The sequence below is a fragment of the Protopterus annectens genome, chromosome 1.part1 (genome assembly GCF_019279795.1).
Source record: "Protopterus annectens isolate FY-2018-M chromosome 1.part1, PAN1.0, whole genome shotgun sequence".
Classification (NCBI taxonomy): Eukaryota; Metazoa; Chordata; order Ceratodontiformes; family Protopteridae; genus Protopterus; species Protopterus annectens.
The window spans coordinates 528,884,265-528,902,415 of NC_056726.1; the positions used below are offsets into that span (position 1 = coordinate 528,884,265).

The 18,151-nt window shown below is 44.3% G+C and overlaps 1 protein-coding gene across 2 annotated transcripts in view; it reads right to left on the reverse strand.

Annotated features, from left to right (window-relative positions):
- EP300 (E1A binding protein p300) overlaps positions 1-18,151 on the reverse strand; it is a 1,713,356-nt gene that overhangs the window by 451,103 nt on the left and 1,244,102 nt on the right. For both annotated transcript variants that reach the window (XM_044076495.1, XM_044076487.1), the window contains exon 19: positions 6,254-6,342. In XM_044076495.1, coding sequence (XP_043932430.1) covers positions 6,254-6,342 — 89 coding nt within the window. The remainder of the gene's footprint in view (positions 1-6,253; positions 6,343-18,151) is intronic.

Below are 18,151 nucleotides of genomic sequence, written 5' to 3' on the forward strand. Positions count from 1 at the left end.
TTGGCAGTGTATGGAAATAAAATTTGTACCCCTGGGATACTATGTTGAGGACCCATCGATCGTTGGTGATGGAGGTCCAGTTTTTTGCATGGTGGGCAAGTTTTCCTCCTAGGGGCAAGAGCAATTGGGCAGAGGTGAGGGGAGGAGTTGAAAAATCATTGTGAATTCTTTCCACAAGGGGGTGGGGCTTAGCACTCCCAGTTTTAGAAGTGGAGGTACTCCACTGCTTAGATCTCTGCATACCCTGAGACTATAGTCTGGGGGGGGGTCTGTTTCCCCTAGGTCTAGTTTGAGGTGGCCTTGAGGGGGCTGGAAAGGACCAATGTTTTTGGGGTAATGCCTACTGAATCTTGGAGGCTGCACTTACAAAAAATCTTTGACTGTCTGCACAGACTTGGCTTTTTCTTCCATCTTTTTTAAAACCTCTTCTGCTTTGGTGCCAAACAGACTGTCTTTGTTCAGAGGTGCGTCCAATAATTTTGATTAGACATGGTCTGGCAAGGTCTGTTCCTTAAGCCAAGCATGCCTTCTAAGTACAGAACCTGTGACTGCTGCCCTGCAGGATGCTTCTAGGGCGTCAAACCCACACTGCAGGGTACACTTACTAACTTGGCTTGCAGAATGCATAGGCTCCTGTAATTCTTTATTTTCTGCACAGTCAGGGATGGTAGATAATTTCTGTTTAATAAGTTCCACAGTATGTTTCTGGTACTTCAGCATGTGGAACTGACAACATAATGCTCTAATGGCAAGAGTTGCAGAGATGTATACTTTTTTACCCCATATGTCTAAAGCTGGAATCCCTGTCCGAAGAGGTGGGATTCTTAGCTGTTCATATATATATATATATATATATATATATATATATATATATATATATATGTATGTATGTATGTTAGTACTAGGCTAACTGCTCTTGTGGGCAATTATAAGCCTAGCCAATTACCCCCTGTGAGAATCAAACTCTGTACCTTACGTCTGTAAGGCAAACACCTTAACCATTATGCCAGCCTCCCACCCTGTGTGGTTGCTTTTATTCCTTTAGGTTCTTGGGAGATGACCTCTGGGTCAGCAGTAGGATTTTTGAAAATAAATTTGTGTGAGTCAGGGACTCTGTAGTACCCGTCAGGTTTCCTGGGAGCAGGTGGTAGAGTATCAGGAGTTAGACTGGATTCAATAAAAACATCACCCACAACATCCATAACAGGAGGAATAGTATAGGGTCTGTACTGTGGTAAATCTAAAAAATTCCCAGAGTCTCTTTTTGGACTGAGGATAATCCTGGCATCCCCAGTGGAAATGCTCTCTCAACGTATGTAAGATTTCACCAGGGACAGAAGGAATGGATTCCTCTGCATCTGAATCCTCATAAGCAGATAATGGCATGTCTTTATAATCAGAAACTTCAGAGTCGTCGGACTCTTGGTCAGATAAAGCTGCTGGGGACAAGACTCTTTTCCTTTTAGCAGGGGTAGGCTGGCTTTCCCTAATCAGCCTGATAAGGTCTTCCACCATTTTAAGTATCTGAGATTGAGGCAGTGAAGCAGCTTCTTGAGGTTGTGTCATCGGTTATTTAGGCGTAGTTCATACGCTGCGCCTTAGAAACCTGGTAGTTTTAAAAAGAACTGAAGACGTGAAAGAAGACGTCAGTTTGTGTCGAACATCGGTAGTGCAAAGAACTTCCTCAGAAGCCGGTACTTGCACAGCGGCTCCGGATCCATCCAAGGTACAGACATACACAGGTTCCGTAGTCAAAGAAGAGTCTCGTTGCATACCGGACTCAGAACGGGTCTCGGTAGTGGCCAGCAAATCCACAGAAGCGGGCATCAGGGGCTGCGAAAGCACCTCACTGAGTACCAGCAAACTGGCGAATAGCTTAACAGAAGCATCATCGGCAGTTTTGGACCTGTACAGTCTGTCTCTGTCTTTATACTTGCGTTTTATCGGAAGATCGGCAGTCGGATGGGTTACGAAGCCATTTCGGAATACGAAGATCAAGAGTGAAAATATTTAGCTATGATAAGGGCCCGACGACTTATAGTTCTGGTGTTGAACAAAGCACAAAACCAGCAGTGAGGAACGTTGTGGTCTGGGCCTAAACAGGTGACGCAGTAAGAATGGAAATCTCGGTGTGGTATTTGCATTCCAGAGGCGAGACAATTGTTAACTTTTTCTGACATCGGTTAGAGCAATAGAAAAGGATTCTCAATGGGGTACTTAGCTTTAAAAGACTTCAACTTCAATTTCAGAAACGAAAATTCAGGTAGCGGCCGACCGGCACTCATGAGAACTGCTTCTGCTTCGGGCTCCTTGGCAAGAAAGACTGACGTAATGGCGTTGGCTGCCTGTTTTATACCGTTAATGACCTGATGTCAGTCCTGGAGCAACAGCAACCGACGCAGAAATACTAAGCCTGTGATATTCGAGCTGACTGAGGGCTGCGCCTGGCAGGATAAGCCAAGTGGGATGAGTGCAACAGTGAAACACGAAGAACATCTGGAAATGTGTGCTGCAAAAAGACTTCTCAGTAGTTCCTTTGAATACAGATACATAGACATGACATTTAGGTCCAGGGTGACTAAAAGGGCTCTCAGAAACAGCAATGGAAGTAAGGCTTGCAAGGTAAGCATTCAGAACTTTGCTATTTTTAAAGATTTACTCAGTCTGAAAACAGCAAGATCAGGCATCCAAGGCCTATCCTTCTATGGAAAGGGGAAGAGTCTGAAATAATGACCACAGCCTCTTCTCACAGAAAACGTCACCACCACATCAGAGGTGATAAACTACTTGAGTACCTCTAGGGCTAAAGAAATGTCTAATCCCAAGGGACTGGGGGGGGGGGGGCATGCCCACAAATGATAGAACAGCTCTGAAGTGTAACTTTTAAGCCTGCAAGATTAATGCTCCTTATACACCTATTGGTTTGTCAGGTACAACCAATTTTCTTTGAAGGGAGTTAATCTGACAGCCACAAGAGAAGAAGGAAAAAAGGCACAGAGTGTGATGACTGTAGGCAGTCTATACTTGCCTAGATGATCCTGGGAGAGAACATTCATCACTCTTCCCCCTGCCTTGCTGCTGCTTTTTGCTTACTCTATTTCTCCAAGCAAGTTCCCTCTTTGAAAGTATTTCTTTGCTTGATCTGCCTTACCCTTGTCTTCTTCCAATAAAAATGGTCACTGTCCCACATATTTCAACTTCATTTTGCAATTTTTCACTACTAACCTTTTGGAAAGATGGTCCAAAGAACAGACAAGAGCACATCTACAAGTGGTTCTTTTAAATCTTCTGGCAGAAGCTGCAATCTTGTATATGTATGGCACCCTAACAGTATCCCAGTTGTTGCTGCACAGCTGTTTCACTAGGGACATCCAAAATCATATCTTTAGCCTGTCTGAGGATTCCCCTTGGTATTTCCTTACATTTGCCAATTAATTAACATAAAATGTTAAAGTGGCAGGTGTACAAAACTGTAACTCCTGACAGAGAAGACTATGCAAATTGAGGGTGGAACCTATGGAAAGAAATGACATGCTTCTCAGCAAAACTGAAGGCAATAAAAGGCACTAGTATAACAGAAAACAGGCTAGGCCTATCCTGTCGATAGAAAAAAGGCTCATTTTTCCAAAAGACCAGAATAACCATTATCTATCAAATTTACCCGGACACTCAACACTCTCACTTTTCTGAGGACTGCATCAGCAAAACCCTAAGACTTCAAAATGAACCACATAAAATAACACTAGTTACAGTTTGCAACATGACAAACACGATTTTTTATTTTGTCATAGCACCACTATCATACAACTAATGCTAACTAGCACAACCAGGAAGACTGCATTTCCAGATTTAAGCAGCAGCATTTTTTGTTTCATGCCTTCTAATAATGACTGAACTTTTCAGATAAACACGATTATAGCTGTCTTGCACGGAATGCTCAAATCTTCAACAGGTCCTTCAGAGCAAACATTGCTAGCACAATTGTCCTTCACCACTCTGTACGTGAGCCCAAAGATTGGTTCTTGACCATACATCATTTTGAAAATGCAACTTAATTAAAAAGAGCATTGCAGACCTTTTCACTCAACCACCCTTAACTGCTCAACAACAAGAAACTTGCCAGCAAGTACAGCATTTAGAAAAAAAGATCTCTGAAGAGCCTAACAGGTAAGGAGTGAGTTTATTAATTCACTCTCTGACACCTAGTTTATCCTGTTCGGGGCCACTGGGAAGCCATCAGCAACCAATTCTGCAAATACTGGGTACAAGGGAGAAAACCAACCCCGGACAGGACAACAGTCCATTGCAGAGCATACACACATAAATACAGAAATGTAGACAGCAATTAACCTATAAAGAATGTCTCTAGGTTATGAGAGGAATAGGTTGATTTCACACAGAAGGCACACCAGCCAGGAGCTGATATACAGAATCAAGTATGGTGAAGTAGCACTGCTAAAAACTACACTTTATGCAAGTTCAACAGAAGGCAGGGATGACAAGTTAATCACAGAAGGTGCTGAGGAGACAATGTAATGCATACATTCATCTATACACAATAACAATGTGGTAGACTTTCTGGGAGAGGAAGAACGAAATGGTCTGCAAATAAACTAAATAAAACAGCATTGTGGCAAATAAGAACAGGCCTGCGCGCGCACGCACACAATTATTAATATGAGGTGAATATAACAATAAAAGGAGGAACAGATACTAAAACACATAGGAAGCACACTGTGCCAAAGACTGAACAGAGTAGTCCTAGCTCCAGTGTTTGTCATTTATTTTTATGATTTCAAAGGCAGGTCACTATAGAAAGTCAATTTTTGAAGAAACTGAAATCAAATATCTCCCAATAAGATCACGACAAAACACAGTAAACTGCAGAGTAAAACATGCTTTTTTCTGCTTTCTGCAGCATCTAGTTCACCTCATGTGATTTTTCAAGGTTCTAGACATTTCATATTCAGTTGGATAAGCACAAACAGGAAGGCAGGCACCCAGGTGTCTTGTAAAGGACCCCCACACACACACACAAAAAAAACATCTTTATTGGCCTGCCCAGAAGTGTAACATTGTTAAAAACATAGAAGGTGTCAAATTTCAAAAAGTGCATTGATAACACAGCAAGAAATAGAAGTCAACAGCAGATACGTAAAGATCCACAGCAGAGAAATAAGCATAGCATATGTACTATCACCTGAGACCTGTGCAATGTTCAGCTAGATGGTCTAAACATTGGCTGAGTAACTGCGGTAAATGTTTACAAGGGAAGTGGCTTTCTAATGTGCAACACAGCTGAAGGACAGAACACCTGGGTGACAGATGGAGCTTAGTTTTAGTCTGATGACACTCAGAAATCCAATACTTCCAAGGCAAGCAGCAATGTGTGCACAGTGAACTATGTAATCTCCATTAATTCAATACTGACAAACTTCCAATGTTATTGCATGAAAAAAAGAATTTCTACAAACTACTTTTATGAGACTCCTAACTCTCTAACAATAGCTGTAATGATAACTCCTAACTCTAACTCCCACTCCCCTACCCCCACAAAACACAGACAGACCATTATAAACTAAAACTAGAAGGTGAACAGCTGCTCCAAGCTCTGTGGCATTTGAGCCTGATGTCTACATTACAACAAAGCTTGGCTAGCCATGACATCAGTATGCCACTCATTTTATGATGTTTTACTACAGTAATTTGGAAAATTAGAATTTAAAATGGGTATCTCCCATATTATTCTGCCTGCCACTGAAAAAGTGTGGTTTTAAAAAAATCCCAAAATCATTTCACGATGTTCAGCTGAGATATCACAAGTGTCTTAATGCTATCACAAACTAAAACAAAGCTTAATTATACATTTTTACTTAAAGGGACACATACTATGTTTATATAAGAAATTACATTAACAAATGTTCATTTCATATATCCTCAAACTATTTCTTTTTCTGTCCTCACAATAAAACAAGACAGTGAGAATAATTTAAAAACTGGAAAAATGTATGCAAGAGACAACAGTGAGCTACTTCCTCATGCTCAAACAGGGACTCATTCTAGATTAAACACTATTGTACAGTGAAAATTATATGGAAAGGGGAGTTGAGCAAATTAAGTGTTAACTACATTGTTGTTTGCTATGCATCTCTGTACAAGAAACAAAGTTCATTTCAGAAAAACAGGATAATAGCAATCCTCCTCATTAATAAGGTTCTTCAGCTGCCAAAGATTGTAAGTTTTTATTTCTTACCTGTTTTGGTAACTATAATAAGTGGCATCTCGAGGGATAGTGCAAAGCTGTTTGCCATAGCAGCACAAAGTCTGCGGAGAAAATTCCAGCTAAAAAAAGAATATTTATATTTTAAAATCAGGATCAAACAAACGACACATTAACCTTTATGTACCTTAAAAGAAGACAAATTTGTAGGACTACCTGAAATATTCTTACTATTTGATTTTTCCATAATTGCTTGCACTTTGGAGCTCATAACTATTAATGGATGACAAACGACAACTACATTTCCTTATCAATTGCTAAAATTACTGTTGCTGTCAGTTGCCAGTACTATAGGAAAGATGTACATCACTGAAACATACCAAGATTCAGTGACTTGCAGGGGAAACGCTTACATCATCTGATGCAGTAAATTTTCCCTGGACGTCTTTTTCTAAAATTCACCAACAAAGTGCACTCACAGCCCATAATTTCTTCACAAGTTCAGTTGCCAAGGCTCTACACACCTACTTACCACCATATGCAAGTGCGTGATACGGCTATACCATTTGCACCTATATCATACTAGGAGGAGTATGTAGTTTTACAAACCCACACTGCATACAGTGAACTAATTAGCTACTTCCGACAGAATAACACTAAAATAATGTGTCCCCTCTCTTACTTGGGTGTGAATTCCTGTAATCCTTGCTGGGGTTAGACTACTGTATTGCAAACCTAAAAGCAAGTTCCTGACCCCTCCCCCTTTTTTGGAACAATTTCATTTATTCATCACTTTGTTCCTCCAACAACCTTGTAACTTCTGTTTAAACTCTATTACACCTAGAGATGCACTCTGGGACATAATTATAACAAAGTGCAGTGGTGTAAAATAGTACAGTTGTGTACACTTACTACAAATGTAGATGTTCAAGTGTATTAACTGTTGCAGTCATCACACTTTAGTTGATTCCCAAAGCTGAGGAAGAGTGGAGGCAGTCAAGAAGTATTAGGGCTGACTAGCAGGCCTTGCAAGACTGCTGTGGAAAATCCAGCTCTGGATTTAGAAAAGCCAGGTAAGGAGTAATGCTTGGTGAAGGTGTGTACAGAACTCCACATTGCAGCTTCCAAGATGTCCCTGGTAGGTACTCCCCTGAGAAATGCTGTAGAGGTAGCCCTAGTGGAATGAGCTTTTATCCCCTGTGGGATAGGTTTTCCATGGTGTTTGTAGCAGAAATGGATGCAGTGTGCTATCCATTTGGAAATGGTTTGCTTTGAAATGGCCTTGCCCTCTGCCCCTGTAGCAAAGCTGACTAGCAGCTGGTCAGTTTTTCTGACAGGCTTAGTCCTGGTCAAGGTAGAACCTGAGCTGTCTGTGCACATCCAAGGAGTGCAGGATCCTTTCCCCTTTATTCTGAGGATTAGGGAAAAAGGTTGGTAAATGGATGGATGGATTGGTTTAAAGTCACACTGGATACCACCTTGGGCATAAATGATGGGTTAGTCCTGAGGGAAACCCTGTCCGCATGGAAAATAATGAAGGGTTCCACAGCCATAAGAGCCTGTAACTCAGACACTCTTCTTGCTGAAGTGATGGCTAGACGTAAGGCTGTTTTCCAAGAGGGGAATTTTAACTCTGCTGTAGCAGCAGGCTCAAAAGGGGGAAACGTGAGCTTCTCTAGTAGAAAGTTAAGGTCCCAGGCAGGAGTGGGAGCTCTCCTCGGGGGTCTTAAATTGTTAGCTCTTCTCAGGAACTGTTTGATCAGAGGGTAAGAGAAGAGGGGTGGCTCAGTATTGTAATGAGCCGAGATGGCAGAGGCATGAATCTTAATTGATGAGAAAGGATAGGCTTTTGTGAAGTAGCTCTGCTAGGTAATCTACGATTTGAGGGCACAGCTGTGTCCTTTTCTTGAGACTGGCTCTAAGAACAGTATCTTTTCCATTTTTCTGAATAGGATTTCCTAGTACTAGGCCTCCTGGCCTAAAGGATGACATCCAGCACTCTTTGCTGAGGGTTGCTGATGGTGTAATTCAGGGAATAAGCCAGGCTGCAAGGTTCAGGGTTTGCAGCTGTGGGTGCCAAATCTGTCCCTCCTGCTGGGACAGCAGAGAGGGGGTCTGATGTAGGTGCCAGGGTGGCACTGCTGTCAGACTGCATAGGAGTGGGCACCAGAGCTGGCGTGGCCAGTCTGGTGCAATAAGGATTGTCCTTGGCCTGTCCTGTTTGATCCTAAGTAGTACTTTTGAGAGGAGGAGTAGAGGGGGAAAGGTATAGAGAGATTTTCCCATGTAAAGGATAGGGCATCCACTTTCCATGCTTGGCTGTGGGGATTTTTGGTGCAAAATTTGCTCAATTGATGATTTTGGGGGGAAACAAAGAGGTCCACCTCTGGTGTCCCCCACCTGTGGATTAGAAGTTTGAATGAGTTGGGTTACAGTTTCCACTCGTGTGGGTCCAGTAGATTTCTCCTTAAGTCTTCTCCCAGTGAATTTTGTTTGCCTGGCAGGAATTGAGCTTGCAGGTGCACTTGATTGCTCAAGGCTGTGTTCCACAGGGCCATGGCTAACCTGCAGAATGGGTAGGAATGATTTTATTTACCACAACTGTTGTGTCGCCTGTCTTTATCAAGAGTTGTCCTGGAAGGATAAGGTATTTGAAGGCTGTCGGTGCATTCTGTACAGCTAACATTTCGTTTTAATTGATATGCAGGTGAATTTGTCCAGGGCTCCATTTGCCTTGAATGCATTTGCCTGCCATGTGAGCCCCCCATGCATAGTCTGATGCATCTTTTGTCAGGGTTTGGGCGGTGAGGGGTTGAGTGAAAGGGAGTCCCTTGTTGTGGTTGCAAGCCTCTGCCCACCAAAGGAACTCCGTCCTAAGACAAGGAATGATAAGAATCAGTGTTTCCAGGTCCTGACAATGTTGACACCAGAGACTTTTTAAATACTATTGAAGTTTCCTCATATGTAGTCTTGCATATGGAATTAGTAGAATGCATGAGGCCATGAACCCTAGGGCTTGCAGTTTTTTCTTGCAGATAGCTGGGTTTTGGAGGTCAGTAGTTTGAAGTAATTTGCCAAATAAACCTGCTTTTCTGAGGTGAGGAATGCCATCTGGGAAATTGTGTTCAAGCCTGTTCCCAGGAATACAATCTTTTGGCTGAGTACCAGATGTGAATTCTTTTCATTGATGGTATACCCCAGAGAAGTTAGGAGTCTCTTTACAAACGTCAGGTGCTGAAGTAGCAATTCCTGACTGTCTGCCTGAATCAGGCAACCGTCCAAGTATGGGTAAATTTGAATATTTCTCTGCTTGCAGTATGCAATGGCTAGAGCCATGCACTTTGTGAATACCCTGGGAGCAGTAGATAAGCCAAAGGGAAGTGCAGAGAGCCTGCCCTGAATTGTAGACATTTCCTGCAAAATTCCCTTATGGGGATGTACAGATAAGCTTCTTTTAAGTCTAGGGTGACCAGCCAGGAGTCGTTGGCTAGCATAGGAAGCAGCTGCTGGAGTGTAAGCATTTTGAATTTTGGTACCACCAGGGAGGTATTGAGAGTTGACAGATCCAGGATAGGGTGCCAAGAGTTCTCTTTTCTGGGCACCAGGAACATTATGGAGTAGAAACCCTGTCCCCTTTGCTCTAATGGAACAGGGTGAATAGCTCTGATACTGAGAAGAGAAAGTACTTGCTTTTGAGCCTCTGCCCACTGGTTTGGAAGAAGGTCTGGAAACCCGCTTGGGGTTGGCAGAGAGTGGAAGTAGAATCTGTATCCCTGGGATACAATGTTTAGGACCCACTGGTCCTGGATAATGTACTTCAGTTTTTTGCATGCAGGGTGAGTTTTCCTCCTAGGGGCGCAAGTACTTAGGCATGGCTGGGAAGGATGATAGAAGAGTCATTGTGAACTTTTTCCATAATGGGATGGCTTACCACTCCCTGTTTTGAGGTGGGAGCACTCCATTGTTTAGATCCCTGCCTACCCTGAGACTGTAATCTTTGTGGTCTGTTGACCCTGGGCTTGGACTGTGAAGGTTTGGGAGTTTTTAGAAGGCCAATGCCTACTGAATCTAGGTGGCTGTACCTGTATGAAATCTTTTAACAGTTTGCACAGATTTAGCTTTTTCCTCCATCTTTTTAAGAACTATTTCTGCTTTTGTGCCAAACAAACATTCTTGGTTTAATGGAGCATTTAGTAATTTTGCTTTGACATGGTCTGGCAAGATTTGTTCCTTCAGCCAAGCAGGCCTTCTCAGTACAGACCCAGTGACAGCAGCCCTGCAAGATGCTTCTAAGGCATCAATACCACACTGCAAAGTATGTTTACTAACTTGGTTTGTAGAATGCATTAACACTTGTAAATATTTATTTTCTGTACAATCAAGAATCAACAACATTTTTTGTTTAATTAGTTCCATAATATGCTGCAGCCCATTCGATTCTCAGAGCGTCTTCTGTGTGGTGACGTGTGAATGGGTGTGCCTTCGTTGAAGGTTGTGCGTTAGGCCCGACAAGCCAGCACATCAAAATCTACTGCCAATCATTAGCAGACCAGAGTTCCGCTGTGGCGACGCCTAACCGGGAAAAGCCGAAAGAAAGTAGTTGTTCCATAATATGCTGCTGGCACTTCAACATGTGAAACTAGCAATTTAAAGCCCTGATGGCAAGAGTTGCAGAGGTATATACTTTCTTACCCCGTCTAAAGCCCTAGAATCCCTGTCCAAAGGGGTAGGGTTTTTGGCTGCAGTAGCCTTAATACCTTTACGTCCCTGGGAAATGGTCTCTCGATCCGCAGTGTGATTTTTAGAGAGAATTTTGTGAGAGTCAGGTACTCTGCAGTACCTGTCAGGCTTTCTACGAGCTGGTGGTAAAGTATCAGGGGCAAGACTGGATTCCATGAAGAAGACATCATCTACAATATCCAGGACAGAGGGTATAGCTAGAGGTCTGTGCTGAGGCAAGTCTAAAAATTCTCAGAGTCTCTTTTTGGACTGTGGTTAATCCTGGCATTCCCAGTGGAAATGCTTAAGGTATGCAAGGTTTCACCGAAAGAAAAGTCCTCTTTAGGGGAGGCAGAGGGAATGGAATCCTCTGTATCTGAATCCTCATAGGTAGATAAGGGCATGTCTCGGTAATCAGAGGGATCAGAGTCATCAGACTCATGGGTCTGTAGAATCAGAAGGAAAATCAATTCTTTGTCTTTCAGAGGGGGAAGGGTGGCTTCCCCTAATAAGTAATAAGGTCTTCAGCCATTCTAAGCATTTGTTTCTGTGGCATGGGAGATTGAGAATGCTCTTTGGTCGTCTGTTTCCTAGGCGTAGTGCAAACTCTGGGCCTGAGAAACTCAGTAGATTTAGTCAGAAACGAAGCAGTCGGTTTAATACGAACACTGGAAGGTCTGAATACACCCTCAGAAGCCGGTGCCTGCACAGTGGCTCCGGACCCATCCAAGGTAGAGACATCCGCAGGTTCCATAGTCGAAGCATCCCGTGGCATACCAGACTCCAAATGTGTCTCAGGAGAGGCTTGCGAATCTGTAGAAGCGGGCATCAGGGATTGCGAAAGTGCCTCACTGAGTACCGGTGGACTGGCGACTAACTTAACGGAAGCGTCGTCAGCAGTTTTGGACCTATGCGGTCTGTCTTTATCCTTACGTTTTTTTCGGAAGATCAGTAGTCGAAGCCATTTTGGAATACGGAGAACGAGAGCGAAAGAATTTAGCAACAAGGACAGCCCGACGATGAATAGTTTAGGCGTTAAGGCACAAAACAGACAGCGAGGAACGTTGTGGTCTGGGCCTAAACAAGTGATGCAGTAAGAACAGGCAAGACAATTGTTAACTTTTTCTGACATGGGTTAGAGCAAGAAAAAAGGACCCCAATGGGGTACTTAGCTTTAGAAGACTTCAGGTTTGAAACTGGAAAAAACAAAAATTTCAGGTAGTGGCCGGCTGGCACTTGCGAACTGCTTCAGCTTCGGGCTCCCGCACGGCAAGAAAAAATAATGTAATGGCGTCGGCTGCATGTTTTATACCCCTGACGACCTGACGTCATGGAAGAAGTGACAGCATCCGACGCAGAAATCCCAAGAGTCTGGTATTCACAAAGAACATCTTACCATTACAGTTGATGTCCTTTTCACTGCTTCAGTAGTCATCATATGTGGGATGTTCGGCCAAAGATAGCCCAACATCTGCCTAGTATACCAAAGCATTTCAACGTTTTACATCAGGCGTATGCTCCCCATGCAGGTGTAGGGCATAAAGGAGATGTATGTACTGTCAATACTGAGAAATAAAGTGCCCCAAGAGAACTAGAGCTCCTCCAAGAGAAAGGAGAACATGTACAGGGGGGGTGGACTAAAGAGAAATAGGGCAAGAATGCAAAGACCCTCAGCCAACAAACTGTTCCCAAAAGAAGAGAGAGAGAAAAGGATGCAGGAAGGAGTGACTGAACATTGCAACATCGATACGGAAGAACATTTACTGTTATGGTAAGATTTTACATAACTGTACTATGTTTTTTCTTAGCACTGTTGCAGTAGTCATCATATGTAGGAGATTACCTAAACTACTGTAAAGGATGGGAGGAGGAAGGCAAACAGGAACCCTCACAAACCCATGAAGGAAAGCCCTGGCAAATCCTGCCCTAGCTCTGGAAATGATGTCTAATTTGTAATGTTTAATACAGGTATGGAGACAGGACCAAGTAGCAGGTTCAAGGATGGTGCTAGTATCCAAAACCTTTAAAGAAAACTCAGAAGAGGCTACTGCCCTCACAAAATGATCTCAAAATGAAGAGAAGGCTGTTTACCATGAAAACAACAATAAGCAGTGGCCTTAGAAATCCAGGAGGAGATGGTTTGCTTAGACACCGCCAAACCCAATGTCCTGGTGTGAAAAGAAACAAAAAGCTACTCAAATTTGCAAATAGCCTTTGTCTTACCTAAATAATACCAGAGTTGCTCTTGTAGATCCAAGACACGAAGAACCTTCTCAGTAACCACTTAAAATATTGGGACCCATTAGAGTGAGTCCTGAAGTATGGAAACTGAATGGCCAAAAGAATGGACTTAGAATATTCTAAGACAGAAATGACATTCTGAAATATTCCCTTTTCTCAGAGGTATGCCGATCTCAGAGGTTGCCCCCTGCTGCAAAAAGTTTAAAGGAGAAGAGCAATTTTAGAGATTTGCTCTTCTCCTGTGTTTTTGGTCTTTTTTTTTTGGCTCGTCAGCAGCCAGCATTCAGAGTGCTGACATTTCAATAGGAAGCCACCTTCTCAATAGCAGATTACAGAGAAGGAAAAAGGAAAGACTGATTAACACTGACCACCTTGGGCATAAAAGAAAAGTTAGTATGCAGAGATACCCTTCTCCCTTGGGGGGTGGGGGTATACCTGCCTTTACAGCCTGGAGATCAGAAACTTTCTTGGCTGAAGTAAGAGCGACCAACAAAACAGTTTTCCAGGTGCAATGCTGCAAGGCAGCAGTGGGCTCAAAAGTAGCCCAATAAATGTTTCAAGGACAAAACTGAGGTCTCAAGGTTGTCTTGGAAGCCTGATATGAAAGACACCTTTAAACTCAAAATGAGAGGCTAAGTGTGGGTTCAAGGGCAGACCAGAAGAGATTACTGACAAGTGAACTTTAACAGAAAAATGTGCTAGGCCTGCATGGAGCAGTTGACACAAGAAAGAAAGGACTAAAGGGACCCCCCACTGAGAAGAAATCCTGGTCATGCTCGAGACAAGAATCAGAAAATGTCTTCCATTTAGCCATACAGAATTTTCTGGTACTGGGTTTCCTGGCCTCCTGCAGAACCTTAAACATGTACTTAAAAAAAAAAAAAAAAAAAAGTAGCATCAAAGCGTCAAATGAAGAGTGCACAAGTGAGGGTGAATGAGAAACCCCTTGCCTTGTGTGAGAGGATCTATCCAATTAGGTAACTTGTGCTGAATGCCTCCAGTCAGGTGAAAGAGAGGTGGGAGCCAGGGCTGTCTGGGTCAGAAGAGAATCACCAGCAAGATTCTGAGGGAGTCCTTCCTGACATTATGCAGGACCCTGGGAAGCAAGGTAAGAGAAGGGCAAGCATAGAAATATTCCCTTACAAGAAAAGGACATGGAGCCCACCTTCCAAGTCAGAGGAAGTGGGACTCTAACAGAAATGAGGAAGTTGCCTGCTCAGAGGGGAAGCAAAAAGATCCACTTGAATACTCCACATATTTATTATGTCCAGAAACACCTCTCTGCCCCATTTGTGAGGTTGTGTCACGGATCTGCTCAAGGAGTCTGCCACAATGTTGTGTACTGAAGGGATGTAGACTGCTGAAGGGTTACCTTATGGCAGATACCAAAGTCCCAGGTCTAAAGGACTAGCCTGCAAAGATGACAAAACCTTGTGTCCCCGTCTGTTGAAGTACCACATGACTGTGGCGTTGTCTGTAAACACATTCAAAGGGCCTGGAGACCAAAGAGAATGGAAGGCCTATAAAACATGAATGAGCACTCTCATCTCTTATGCTGATGTGGTCTGACCTCTGATGAAGGGGCCATAGACCCTGAACCTTCAGACTGTTGGAAGAGGCTCTCCACTCGAGACAGGAAGAGTCTGTGAACAGCTTATGAGTAGGGGTAGGAGTCTGAAAAGGCAGGCCTACACTGAGGGAGATCTGCTGAATCCAACAATGAAACTCAAGTTTGAGACAAGGTAGTAGGTGAACTGGAAACTCCAGTGTGTGGCAATGCTGGAGCCAAACTGTCTTTAGATACCACTGAAGCTTCCTCATGTGAAGCTTGGCAAAGGGATGCATGGGAATTGCAGATGCCATGAACCCCAAGGCTCTGACAAATTACCTTGCAGGAATGAGAGAAATGGGAAACGGAGTGGAAGTAGGTCATCAGAGAGAGAAAGAGAACCTTGGGAGAGAGAAGACAAGCCAACATTGGAATGATTTGGATTCTGCAACCCAGAAAAATAGTCTTGAGAAGGAGTCAAAGCTGACCTTTTGAAATTGATGGTGAATCCCAGACTGTGCAGAAATAGCATGAAGTGCAGATCCTGACCCAGCAGAAGCCAGGACTGACAGAGAGCCTGAAGTAGCAGGTCATTCAGATATGTGAATATCTGGATTCCCCGAAGCCTGCAAAAGGCTATGACAGAGGCCAGACATTTGACAAACACCACTGGGGCCATAGAAAGATCAAAGGGCAAAGCAGAGAACTGAAAATAAGAGGAAGAAACAGAGAAACGTAAAAACTTCCTGAAGATGGGATGAATGAGAATATGAAGACAGGTGCCCTTTAAGTCTAGGGAGACCAGAAAGACCTGTGCAGGTAAGACAGGAAACAGAGTCTGGAAGGAAAGCATCCAGAAAAAGGAACCTTTATAAACATGCTGAGAATGGAGAGTTCTATAACTGGTCTCCATGACCACTGTTTTCTGGGAACCAGAAACATTCCAGAGTAAAACCCTCTTCCTGTTTGGGATTCTGGAATGGGTTCATTGGTGTGTACTAGGCTAGTGACCACAAAGGCCTTTTTAAACCTAGCCATGCATCTCAAACCTGACTCAGATACCCTTGGTAAGTGTAAGCAGGGTCTTGCGAAATTAAACATTTACAAACAGAGGCCTGGTAGATTAACCATTTACCCTGTGTCCATTAGAGACATAAGCACCAAACCAGGGATGAATTTTCTGTTCCCTATCCAACTGTCCAAGTTACACTTGAATTGGGTTACAGAAGAACTCTTCTTCACATGGGTGGGAATCCTGTTTCAGAAAAAGGGTAGTTTCTGGTATACATGTCTCTCCAGCAGGTCCTATTTATATCACAGGCAAGGTTTAAGTAATTAGAAATAATTCTGGTGCTGTTTGTTTTGTGGATATGCAGGAAGTCCACTGGTGGAGGTCCTGGAAAATTCCTTGTATGCCAGGCATATAACACCCCTCAAAAGCCTGTAACAGACAGAATACAGGGATAGGGCTTTGAGGGAGTCTGCACAGGACATATTATTTATGTCCTGTATTTTTAGTGAAGAACTTCTGTGGATGTTCCAACTGCTGGAATGTGCCTGGTTAGGTACATACCAGAGAGGGCAATGTACTCAATGATAGGTCTGATGAATGCTGAATACAGTGGAGCAATGAACTCCTTGGACCTAGATGCCATACCTTTGTTTATAAGTTGCACAACACAGAATGATTTCCTCACTACCACACACACGTGATGGTCAAAGGCTAGGTGTCATGAGTGTGTGCGCACCACGCATGTGTGTGTCTGCGTGCGTGTGTGTGTCTGTGTGTGTCTGCGTGCGTGTCTGTGTGTGTCTGCGTGCGTGTGTGTGTCTGTGTGTGTCTGCGTGCGTGTGTGTGTCTGTGTGTGTCTGCGTGCGTGTGTGTGTCTGTGTGTGTCTGCGTGCGTGTGTGTGTCTGTGTGTGTGTCTGTGTGTGTGTGTGTCTGTGTGTCTGCGTGCGTGTGTGTGTCTGCGTGTGTGTGTGTGTGTCTGCGTGTCTGTGTGTGTCTGCGGCGTCTGTCTGGGTCTGCGTGCGGCGTCTGTCTGGGTTCGTGCGGCGTCTGTCTGTCTGCGGCGTCTGGGTCTGCGTGCGCCCGTCTGTCTGGGTCTGCGTCCGCGCGTCTGTCTGGGTCTGCGTGCGCGCGTCTGGGTCGCGCGCGGTCTGTCTGCGTGCGCGCGTCTGTCTGGGTCTGCGTGCGCGCGTCTGTCTGGGTCTGCGTGCGCGCGTCTGTCTGGGTCTGCGTGCGCGCGTCTGTCTGGGTCTGCGTGCGTGTCGTGCGTGCGTGTGTCTGTGTCTGCGTGCGTGTGTCTGTGTCTGCGTGCGTGTGTCTGTGTCTGCGTGCGTGTGTCTGTGTCTGTGTGCATGCGTGTCTGCGTGCATGCGTGCGTGTGTCTGCGTGCGTGTGTCTGTGTCTGCGTGCGTGTGTCTGTGTGCGTGTGTCTGTGTGCGTGTGTCTGTGTGCGTGTGTCTGCGTGCGTGTGTCTGCGTCTGCGTGCGTGTGTGTGTGTCTGCGTCTGCGTGCGTGTGTGTGTGTCTGCGTCTGCGTGCGTGTGTGTGTGTCTGCGTGCGTGTGTGTGTGTGTCTGCGTGCGTGTGTGTGTGTGTGTCTGCGTGCGTGTGTGTGTGAGTGTGTCTGTGTCTGCGTGCGTGTGTGTCTGCGTGCGTGTGTGTCTGCGTGCGTGTGTGTGTCTCTAGTCCCTGACTACTGGGTCACCTCTTAGGGGTGTGCTGTCAATTTGATAAGTACCCGGGGTGGATTATTTCTTGAAGGATACTATAATGCATTTCTAGGCATTTAGTTTTAGTTCATGGCTCTGACACAACTTACTCATTTGTGTCAGCAGGGGTTTCTATGACTGCTCACAGTGTTTTGATCCTCATTTTTCTGTAGTTCTGCAGGATCTATTGGAAGTTGGTCTAGAGGAGGTTAAGGAAGACCTGATAAGGGGGGAAAAGGATTTCTACACCACAAAACAGACAGATAATGGAAAGAACCAAACAGTCTCAAGTAATATATTGCCAGACAGGGGATCTTGGCTGAGGGGTGGGGTACAAAATACATCAGACGGAAGTAGATTTGTAGTCTCTGGTGTCATTCTAAGGGGATCCAGTTCCTGTCAGCCTGGGATGACATGGTTGATGGACACGCTGCTTTGCCAGAAATGGTCTTCAGCTGTCACCTCCAGGCTTTTGGTTACTGTCTAAGTCACTTGCCTCCCCCCATAGTGCCTTCTGTAGACAAGGTCTCAAGAACAAAATTTTCGACATGAAAAATCACTCACAAATAAATTAAAGGTTATGCTGCTATATGCTAGGAATTTAAATCAGAAACTGCACTCCCTAGCAGCACTCCTCTCCCTGGGGGATGTTGATGTCTGTGCAGTCACAGAAACTTGGTTCAGGGCCGCAGAGAGTACCCTGGG